The 12,165-nt window shown below is 35.4% G+C and overlaps 1 protein-coding gene across 1 annotated transcript in view; it reads right to left on the reverse strand.

The window, feature by feature from the left end:
• Positions 1-148: 148 nt before the first annotated feature.
• The window catches only part of LOC138707729 (DNA-binding protein RFX2-like), a 168,318-nt gene continuing 156,301 nt past the window's right edge, over positions 149-12,165 (reverse strand). The window contains exons 4-5 of the mRNA XM_069837595.1: positions 6,625-6,767; positions 149-305 (exon numbers count right to left, since the gene is read on the reverse strand). Coding sequence (XP_069693696.1) covers positions 149-305; positions 6,625-6,767 — 300 coding nt within the window. The remainder of the gene's footprint in view (positions 306-6,624; positions 6,768-12,165) is intronic.

The following is a 12,165-nucleotide window of genomic DNA, read 5'->3' on the forward strand; positions in this document are numbered from 1 at the left end:
GTACGGCCAGGTCACTAGTGGCGAGCATAGTCGGCGCTGCTGTGCGGTCCGCCTTATCCAGTTGTTCCGAGAGATAAAATGAAGGAGAAGTGAAGTGTTGGAATGGAAGAGGGAAACAGAGTACCCCGAGAAAAACCTTATGCAACGTCTATTTTACCATCATACATTCCACGCAGACCGAACCCGGACCGTCGTCATGGAAGGCCAGTGCACTAACACTGTAGCCACACATGCGGCACGAATAGGTGTTACAAGTCCAGCTTCCATGCACGTCCACACTTACTGCAACTTCAACGCTCTGGGGCCTGTTTGACAATGTTTACAATCTTTGTAAACTTTGCTTGTAAATTGTAAACTTCTGTTCCACAATCTTTGTTTGTAATGTTGAACTTTACAAAGGAAATCAAATCTTTACAAATTAAATTTTGCTCACTTTACAAGTATTATGTTTCACAATAAAGAGTAATTTTACAAACATGTAAATTTTACTTGTAAAATTAGCACATTTTCTACAATACCTCTGAGATGTGCAAAATTTGATATTGCAACAAATTATGAATAAATACAATAAAGAAATACTTATTAAATTAATTTTTTAGTAACTGGATAATACTAAGAATTAAACTAAAGCAGTTTTGATGTTATTAAGGAGTTCTAGTGACTCAGACGAAGATATTGAATTTAGGCCTAATCAAACGATGATGTATACGTAAAATTCTCCGGCCAAGAATTAATAGCACGTTCGTATCACTGTATAAATTTAATGAAAGGTTTCGAATGATTCCCTCGCTATAATTCAGAATACCGCGAAAGTATTTATATACGAAGACTGTATTTAATAAATACTCGCACTTAATAAAGAAGTTCCCTGCACCAAAAATAAATAATTCAATAATGCAATAGTATTCTGAAGTCGTTTCGAGTCCCGTTTCTCTGGAATCTCTCCTACAAGATATGGGACATCATATAGCCAACATCCAAAAGAGAAAAGTGATGCCCTAACCTCAAAGCGAGAACTGTATTGTTTTGCATTGGATGCAGTCAGTTCCGTGGGTTAGCAGATAAGCACGGAATTTCTAAGATATCAGTGTGCAAAAGTGCGCACATGGTAGTTGATGTTGTTAAAAGAGTTAAATTCGGGGCAGGTTTTTGATCACCAAAATGTTATTTACTATAGCACAGAATTTTTATGCTGCTGATGGGTTTACTAATGTTTGTGAGGTTAGGAATGAAACATTAATAAATACTGATGGATCAACACAAAAATTAACCTGCTTTTGTGTTTAGACATCGTAATTATTTTTTTATCAATTGCATATTTGTACGTAGACCAAATCTGTTATTTACTTATTTGACTGAATTTTGTGCTAACTTTGGTCATTTAAGTAATGGACGTATTGGTATACTCGACCAATCACATCACATGAAACTCCATTGTCGCCGATATGTAAAAATCTAAATACTTTAAATTTTTTAAAACAATATTTTATATTTTCTGTTGGTGAAATATGAATCAGCAAGTTTAGAATACTCTATTTTAGTACAAAATATAAACATATGTATCGATAGTAGTAAAAATACAGCGACTTTAGCTCTGTTCCTTAGTGATTTTTGTAAAGTTTCGCTGGCGATATTGTGTAACCAATAATGCGTATTTGTAAATTTCTTTAGCTGATTTTGTAAAGTTCGTCAGACTTTACAAACTAATAAAATAGCATTGTGAAACACAATTTACAAGCATTTGTAATCTTTTACTTGTTATTTGTAAATTGTTAATTTGTAATTTGTAAGGATTGTGAAACGGGCCTCTGGATCCTTTGATTTTTCCTTGGAATAAACGACAAGTGGTGCAACTCAGCGCCTCTAGGTCCGTAACGCTCAGATTGCGGGCCGATGTTGCGAAGTATCGTTCGCTGTCCAGATAGGATCGCAGCGCGGTTGCGCTACGATGTTCCGTTGCAAGTCTGGACGCACCTTAATGTTAACCGCACTCCAACTTATGTTCTGAGTACAGCGCATAAAAATAGAAAAATAAATGTGTCATACTAACGCATGGCTTTACTATGGACATTTATGTTAATACTGCAACGAATACCTGTCAAATCCAAGCGAATTCAAGCGAAATTAATTCAAGAGTGTTTCTTTGAGTTTCTGTTTCTCTTACCATAATGCACCATTTCTCCAACATTCAATATTACCTACAAAATGGTAGAATCTTATTGCAAACGCTTTTTAAACAGGGCAGGTACACACAAATGTGGCCTAGTATACGTAGCGGTAATAAGAACTATATTTATTATGTTCTTATGCTTATGTTAAATACGGCGACCATACATATTCTTGTTAAGAGTATTATACTCTTCTAGAAGTCCAAACACTCCATACTGTTCTTTATCTGGAACTATTTCCAATTACACTCTTTTCCTTATTTTTTTTTACAACTTTTAACGTATTTTCTAATAGAATTTCTTGTATTTTTAAAATTCCGAATAGGCATACATTGCACAAAATGTAGTGAAAAGTTAACCATAATTTAATCTAAGTTTATTTTGGTGCTTAGGTATGAGCCATTCAGTTCATTTTAACGTTAATTGGGCAATAAGATTAACTTCCGCTTCCACGTGCATATTCGATAATCAGACGGCATCAGTCTTGCGTATAGGGAGTTTACAAAGGATTGAAACAGTTTCAAAGAATCAGTGTAGGCCTAGGTAGGCTATATTACGAAACATATGATCACAAAACTATAGCCTACAGTGACCTAAAAAACCACAATTTTTTGACATGTTACAGGTGCTCATTACATGCCCCCCATAGTGACTCTTCACACATCAACTCCATAGTGAAGTTCCTCCCACACGCGATGTAGCATGTCTGTCAATTTTAGCAAAGACGATAATGATGTGAACCCGGGATTCTGGCAGATCAACCGGAAATGTTGGCACAAACAGAATCTCACACATACCTCCAAACAACAAAGATCACAAGGAGCTAAATTGGGAGAACAAGGAGCCAAGATAGCAGTTCGTGATCATCATTCCCAATACGACCAATTCGTCGGTTTAGCAAACTGTTGTTTCAGAATTCAAGCCCGCACGAGCTCAACTGTTTCTTCATGCACAGGAGGACGACCCGTTTATTTAACTTTTACGAGGCATGACGTTTACTCTTTTTGTCAAGAAATTTCTGGTCATCCGATGTTAAAGATATAAGATACACAATGTGAATTGTAAATAGTGTTTTCAGGGTTTACTAGAATAAGATAAGTTTAACAATTTTAAATATACAGCATGGACAAATATATTTTGCGTAAACGCAATGGAAATAATTAGAAAATTTCAGTACCTTCTTCATCGAAAGAAGGTTTCAGCATACCAGTATGTAGTGAACCAAAAGGAAGAAACAATACCCTTTAGAAAGGAATTTCTTGTGGTGAAGAATGGCGACAATTCAGGAGTAATTTGTCTGTTGTACCATACTATTTTATCAGGGTAGCCTACAGAAAAGCAAATTTTTATAGACAATACAATACACATCATTATGAGTTTGCTGAGGAGTATCCCACGGTGTCAGGCGCAAAAATACGTGAAATAGACGAACTGAAAGCTCAGTTCACGTGTCAGCAGAAATTTTTTTCATCTAGCAAAGCCGTGAACAAGCTTTCAACCGAAAAGTTTATATTATTGTCTCATAAACCTATTAAGCACGGCGTGGCATTTTCAAGTGGGAAAAGTTGTGAATGTATTTATAGTTTCGGCAGTGACATTCGAAGAGTTTACCAGATAAGTGTAGAAATGATCTGATTAATGCTGCAAAAATGTGCCTTTTAGTAATGACACGGTTGCTAGATGCGTTGACCTTACTTCGCCTCAAATTAAATAGAAAACCACTAAAACTGTTTGAATGTAGTCGTTTTTGTCTTTCTGTTGACGAATAGACGGTCTTTACGTCTGTCGCACAATTAATGTGTTTTGTGCGCTGCGTTAATGACAAAGGAACTGTATAATTTATTTCTGACAGTTTTACCGATCTCAGGTACAACTAGAGGTGAGGACATTTACAGTGGCATTACCAACTTCCAATATATCAAATGATACCGAATATCGAAGTTCATGTGTGTGGTTACAGATAGTGCACCATCAATAGTGGGGGAAAACAAAGGATTTGTCCACCTTCCTTTCGTTCACTATCGTTGCTTAATGCATTTCATAAAGAAAACCAAGCTAGTCATTTCAAATCTGTTCCTGATATTTTAGAACACTTCAAAGTGATTAAGTAAATAGACTTTCTTGTTAGAAGACCCCTTAACAAACCTGCTGAAAGCCATCTTGCATGATTTATCGGCGCCGTATGATTAAGCAATTGATTTCATAGTAGACCTCTTTCAGTATCTGAACGAGCTTATTAAACAAATACTGGGTCAAAAAAGCACAATTTTTGATATGAAAGAAATTATATTTTCACTTCGGTTCAAGTTAGAAAGGTTCCTTTCTACACCAACTAACAACGAAATGCATCATTTCCCAGAACTTGCACACATACTCTCGAGTCTTGGCCGAGCCCAACCTGAAACTGTCCAGCGGGCAATTCAAGTTCTCTTGAACGAATTCCAAATGCGCTTTCGTATTTTGGAAGAAAATTAACGGTCGTTTAACATTACAACTCTCTTCAATCTAGAGTGGAAGTAATCGAACAAATCAAGGTTATTCAAGACAATTACATGGTTAGTCGTGCGGAACTTGAATTGATAGATCTCCAATCGTCGTTAGTGCTGAAATATTTGTTCGAGAAGAAGAAATACATAGCCTTTGGGGAGCAGAAGACACCAAAATTTTCAATACTGTGGAGTGTTTCTATCTACTTGTTTGAGAAAGCGTTTTCAGGTATGAAACGCCTCAAGAACAAAGCACGATCACGATTAACTTATTTACATCTGCAGAAATGTTTGCATGTAGCTACAAGCCACTTCTCCCTGGACATCATTGAAATTCTGAGTAATATTCAAGCTCATGGTTTCTATTAAAATGATGAATGTTTAAAAATTGTTTGTATGTATTTATTAAAGCTATTCGAATTCATGGTGCTTGGGTACTTGGTATTACATGTGGGCGGTGCTCACAGTCTTGAAAAGATTGAAAAAGCCTGCTCTAATGCGCAAGCTATAATTTCTTGCTTCTCTTTCAGAAATCTTGTTTTTAGATAACTTCATCAGAAACCTTCCTCTACATTGTAGAAATCCACTTTCTTTTAAAACTGTAATATGCTATCCTACTATGGAAACAGACTTACTGCAGCATAAAATTATTGAATTCTCCATCCTACTACATTCTCAATATATTTCTCAATTTATTTTCTTTTGTTCTCAATGCTCCGTCTGGATTTCAAATACGCGCCTGGCTGATGTTGATCAATGATCTTCCGTTTTGTCCCATAAACGTTTTTAATATATTGTAAGTTTTATACTGAACAACAATGTAATTTTATTATCTCAACAATAACTCTTCACTTTCTACAATTTAATTCCACTCCCGTCAACTATGGGATTTCCACTCCACACAGTAACACAGTATTCGTTAGTGCACTCCACGAATGACAATGACAATTTACTTGGACTATTACGAACAACAATGAACTGTTAATCTTAACTAATATACACAAAGCACTATTTACAACACAGAACTGTCAGTTCTCAGTTCACAGCTCGTTTGTCTTGGCTAGTTCTTCTAGCTCAGTCACTCGCGTTCACAGAATCTCGAACCCCAGACCTTCAGAGACGATCCGCTGAACTTCGAACTCAGGTCCCCCAACTGCGGCCCACTGCACTCGAACTCCGGGCTTCAGGCTCCACACTTACGGACACAACTCAAGTCGCGCTCTGGTCTCGAAGCTGGCTTCACTGCTACACAAGACTAACTCGCTTACTGTCCAAATCTGCCTGTAACAACACTGGCTTACTGACTGACTGACTGTCGTTCACTTGCGTCCTCTCCTTTATAACCAAACCATAGTTTCTGGAGAGTTCGCGATCTCGAATAATCGATAGATGCCTAGAAGATTTCCACTGATGTCAGGATGGCATTCTCGAATAATCTCGCACGCTGCTGCTCCCCTCCTTCACCGCGCGTAGCACATGCCCCAGGAAGCAGATGCGCGCGCAACCCGCCCAAAACACGACCGACTTAGCCCTTTCTTCTGCTGGTCGTGAGATCGAATCTCACGCGGCTGTCACAATATTCTTCCATATCTAGGTTATTTCAAGGGTAGATTAGCATTGCACATAAGATTGTATATTTTTTGTCATTAGAGATGTTTCACAGCATTAAAAGTACATTTCGTAATTTGCTGCCCAGTGGACGGTCAGAAACACATTAATTGCTTAATATGTACACTCTATTTGTTGAAGTGCAGTCTTTAGACTGGCTCTTTAGTAAAATTGATTTCTTTCACCTAGCCACCTTCGTCGCAGAAGAACATTATGTTATTTTATAAGTTACAGGACTGCATACTAACACAATCTACGGAATGGTAAAAAATCAACGGGACACTGAGGAGAGGAAGATACTACTGCAGAAATAAAATGTGAAATTCAAGTCTGATAAACGGTACATTCCAGTGATTACTGACCTGGCGTTGATTCCGTTGCGGCTATATTGTTGATCGTAGTAGACGGAGTAGGTTCGAATCCCTATACCATAATAATGATAAGTGGAATAACCTCTCGTTCCAAGGCGTCTGTTCTTCACCATCTTGAATTTCTGGCGAATTATCTGAAAACAGGTATGTGAAATGATTTTAAGGTATAGCCTACATCGACTCTTGGGATAAAAATTCACATTTTTTCTTAATATCTTTCAAACTTAGGTGACATGATTCTTGGGAGTAAACTAAGCAATTTACATAATTTAAACATGAAAATCGAATTTGGAGGCCGTAAAAATAAAAAAATATATATATCATTTTGGACCGATCTAACTCTATTAGAAATTGACCTAAGGTAAAACTTCTTTCGCCAAAATGATCTCCTATATAGGGATAATTTCCTAAAATTATTTATTTACCTTGAACCATTCAAAATATATGCCACATTATAAAAGCACTTTGGAAAAAAATACATAAGTTGCATATATTTGTATATTTTTGGGAAAGAAATTATTATAATTGATTGACAATAATAATTTTAGTTTACAACATAGCAACATGTTTAAGCTTTAATTTGTTACCTCAATAAAGTCTTTTACCCAATTAGAAGTCTACTTTTAGTCCGTCGGAAGGATAACAAATGTCGGAAAATGTGAAACAGGAAAAAAGAGACACTCAAGATGGTGTAAGGTATAGAAGGTACAGTGCGCTTATATTATGAATGCCCAAATTGCCCATATAATTATAACATTACTGAGATAATGGTACAAGATATATATTTTTGAAAACTAGAAGAAATGAGCTTCCAGATGAGGCAAAAATATTATTTACTAAAATTTTGAAAAAAAAAAAAAAAGTGATATTTATAGAGTCGATGTATACCTTAAGGCTCATCTCCACTATTAAACATTTAACAACAACATGTTAAATATAACATGTTGAATTTAACATGTATATGGACATTTCAAGTCTCAATTGACTTAACATGTTGACTGAGTATGTTGAAGTTGACACTTTTAACATGTTGGCGGGTTTCCCAGCAGGAATGGAAAACATGTCAAGTCAATTCATTTGCTCGTGCAGCGTCGGTACAATTCGGCAAAGTTCGTACAGTTTCCATAGCAACAAAACTTCTGATTTTGTGGCGCGTATCTTGATCATTTTTATACTATCAACATTGGTCCTTGGTGTTGGCTGTAAGTTGTTCGAAGTAATGGAGTGGACGAAAGAAAATACGTTAGAATAAAATTAATGCACTGATGGAAATGCCTTGTTTGTGGGATGTCTGCAAAAGAATAGAGAGACAAAACAAAGAAGGCCGACTGTTTTAGAGAAGTGGAATTATTATTTAACTGTTCTCGAGAATACAATAGAGAGTTCTCGCACTTTCGTGTACACTAAACGTCAGTAATGGTCGTATTTGGTGATGTATGTTAATGTTCGTAAAACTTCGGAAAGAAAATTATACGATATTACCCGCTCCTTTAACATCTATAATGTCGTAGGTCCTATGATAGTCAATCAATCGCACTGTAATTTTTTTAATCGAGATGAAATGGTTGCTCTTAAATTGTGCCTTTCTTTGATGTAACAGGAAGTATTTTTGCAGCATTATATTAAAATCGTGTTCTGACATTCTCAGAAAGTTTTTGAATCTAAATCGATCTTTAACTTTAAGCTCGTTTAGAATGTCTTCTACATAATGTCTTTTACTAAGATATTGCCACACCCACATTCCCCTTTTCTTCCTTTTCAAGGTCTTGTAACAAGCAATAGAGGCAATTACAAAAGCCAAATCATCATCTGAGTCCATTGTCGAAGGTTTGAAAATAAGACACGGTCTACATTAAAATCTCAGACTGTTTGTGGTGGACTACGCAAATAAAGTCAAGTTTAACGTGTTTTATTGTGTGGACAAAGTGCTAAAAATGAAATTAGCATTAACATGTTCAATCAACATGTTGCAATGTTAACAGTAAACAATTTAACACTTAACATGTTGTTGTTAAATGTTTAATATTGGAGACGAGCCTTTAAGGTAACTGAAAAGAAGTCTCCCAACTCAAACCATTAGGCCTACTGCTAATATATTCTGAGAAGGTTTGACATGGAATCGCGTTTTTTTACCACTCAAAGAATCAGACTCAGGAAAATGATTGCAATAACTTGGAACTGAAAGACTCAGTCGGATTGATTTCTCCTCAAGTGTCGGAAGCCCAACTTAAGGATCTGGTTCTTCAGTTTTCTATGCATCTATAATTTCGACACGAAAGTGTCATTGTCTGTCCATCATCTGTTGTAATTTATGAACTGCGAAAGTTGATCGTCAGAGTTTAAACTTTTGGGAATATTTTCATGAATATGACATTGTCACTCACCTCTGTTTTTGTGGAAGTTACCTCCTCCACACCGCGAGTATTGACGATCTCTTAATTTCACATTAAGAAAAGTACAAATATTTGTTGCGCTTTTTCATCGTTATTTTATTTATTTTATTGTATTTTGTAAATAGCAATTATAACTGATCAACTCGTCACGTAAGGAAAGCTATCCCTAAAAATAAGAATAGGTAAAAAAATATATATATACAGGATGATTCAAAATTCGCGCGACATAGGACATCTCCGTTATTACTGTAAGTACAAAAAATAGTTTCAAATAAATGTTTTAGATACTGGTACGTGTAGTTCATGTGCAAAATTTAAAGAAAATCGTAGGAGCCATTTTTGAGAAAATTGCAACAAACATGTTCGCGTTTCAAGTAAAGTACCAGTTTCGTTAGGGAAAACGCATCCAAAACTGAGGTGGCACGTCTCTGGAGCGTACGAAACTTAAATTAGAAATGTGGTTTGGGTTTCATTTTCTGTATTTTTAATAAATGCATTTTGAAACAAACCCAACATGTTGAAATAAGTTATATCCTTTACAATTTTACAATAACAAATATTTATAACCAAATAACTAGAAATACATTGTGCCAAAGTTCTCAATATAAATGTCAAAAATTTATGAAATTGAAAACATGATTACTGTTTGATTTTTTTTGTTATGTGAGATACACTTTTCCATTTTTATTTTATTTTATAACTACTATGACTAATTGTAATTAACCAACTCATAACTTACGAAAATTCTCTCTTAAATAGGAACAGATATGTGCATATATTCTATGTAACTTTATTTTCTGTATTTGAGAAATATATTATGAAACAACTAAACATGTTGAAATAGGTTATTTTTTTATAATATTACAGTAACAAATATTTATGATCAAGAATACACTGTTCCTAAGTTGTTAACATAAACCAACGTCAAAAGTTTAAAATTGAAATCATCATTACAGTTTGAGTTATTTTTATCCAAGATAACGAAGCTAACTGGTAAGAGAATAAATGAAGGGTTCAAAGATATAGTGGGCTAAGCGCCATTTATTAAAAACGGAGAAAGCAAGGGTTAAAGTTAAGTGAATACCATAGTTTAATGAAGATTAACATATCATTTAGTTTGAATGTGTATACTTTATATTACTTGCTATATGTTTCCATTGAATTATAGTGATAACTTCATTTTAACCCTTGTTTTCTACGGTTTTAGTAAATGGCGCTTGGCCCACTATGGTTCTGAACCTTTCAAATAAGCACTACAACACAAGTTTGACGTATGGGTTTCATGCAGCTGCATTGCTGGTTAGTTTAAAATTTACTTTTTCAGAAATTGTACTTGCATATAGGTGGTTTAACCTTTGTTCTTTTGAACTCTTGACATATTTTATTTTGTATGATATTTTCCTTCCCTTTCCCCAAATAAATACATATTTTCTCATTCACGATTAAAATACATTGATGGGGAAACCGCTCCTTTATTCTCAGATCTACTACTTTCCGTCATAATTGAAATACTGCACACCGACTTGACTCTGGCTGTAAAACTGCAGGTACACCACTGACAGAGTTATAATGCCTACTGCGCCAAGCATGGGCAAATTCGCTTTGATTGCCCGCACTCAAGTTCCACAGTGGAGGAAATTGAGCGCTCTTCCACAAAATCAGTGAGATGCCCAACGGTGGTTTAGACTAATAAATTCGAATTTATACACGAGCATTCTGAGTCAAAGTGTATATAAGCTCTTCGAGTCCCTCCAAAGGCCTAAATGTTTGGCCGTTATCAATTAAATTTAAAGTTCTGTGTTATCTAAGGTGAAGCCCCGGAGTTGTGTTGAACACGTCACGGAAATCTATCTAAGTTTATGTCTATTGGACAGGGTTGAAAATGTCTGAAAAGCAAATAGCTACACCGTATTAAGCATAAAATACCTCAGAAAGGAAGAAGAAGCTAGAACTTTCTTAATTTAGCATTTATCCTAGGTCAGATATGGTTCCTCATTTAAGCTAATTTTGAACGTACGAATCCTACTGAAGGCAAACTTGTCACCAACATCGTGCACATGATATTAAACCGAGTATCGAAAACAGTGTTGCAAAATCTCGAATATGAGTTACACTTCATTCACAATGTAAACTTAGACACAAACATTACGTTGTCATGAAGTCTAGGTACCATTCAATTATCACTCCAGATCTTCCTTGATCTCCAACACTGTCAGTTTTTTAAGCTTTACATACCATTATTCGATGGTCTTCACATATACTAATGGATTTCGTCCATACTTCCTCCAGAAGTATCACTGGACTGTGGAGGGCTACCTCGTTTCGTCATACCCAAAACGCACTGCGCTTTTTCCTTCATAGACGCCATTTCGATACTGAACTGTACTGTACTGTACTGCAGTGTTACATGTAAGGGAAAAACTACGAATCGGACAATAGATTGCCGGAACTTTAATTTTTTCTACCTAAAATAGTTTTTAAGTTACAGTTTCTCATAATCAGGGACAGATTTTGTGTTCACCCTGTATGATCAGCTGGAATAACTTAATCTAGTTTTAATGTGCATTATGGTTTATTTTAAAATGTTAAAGAATGTTATTCTACTTTACGTCTAAAATGGGCGTATACAACACGAAACACTGCGACCAGAGGCAAATTATGGACAACTTTTCTCATTCTGAATACAAATTGTCTAGTTTGTTACAGTGAACGCCAGGTTATTATACTTATTATGTATAGGTTGAACTCTGTATCGAGAGTAGCCTTAATGATCGAAAAGTGATAATACAGTATTTGATATAGCCTATCTAACTGCAAAGCACGATATAGGCGAAATGAAATATTCCGTTCGAAAAGTGCATCACACAGTGTTGTTAAGTTTTGACGGCCTGTTTAAAACTGATAAAATTGGTGTAATAGGTAAAACTAAATACTTTTTATATGAACCAAATTACAGCATATTTATGTGTTTATCTGTAATGATATTACTATAGTATTTAAACCTCTATTGACATGAAAGTGCCTTTAGTAGTTGCGAAACAATACCATAACGAGTAGATACATGAATCGTTTTCTAGCCTTGGAAAAAGATGCTACATTTTGTATAGCCGAGAATAGTGAACGAAATTTTACTATATAT

Source organism: Periplaneta americana, chromosome 10 (genome assembly GCF_040183065.1).
Source record: "Periplaneta americana isolate PAMFEO1 chromosome 10, P.americana_PAMFEO1_priV1, whole genome shotgun sequence".
Lineage (NCBI taxonomy): Eukaryota > Metazoa > Arthropoda > Insecta > Blattodea > Blattidae > Periplaneta > Periplaneta americana.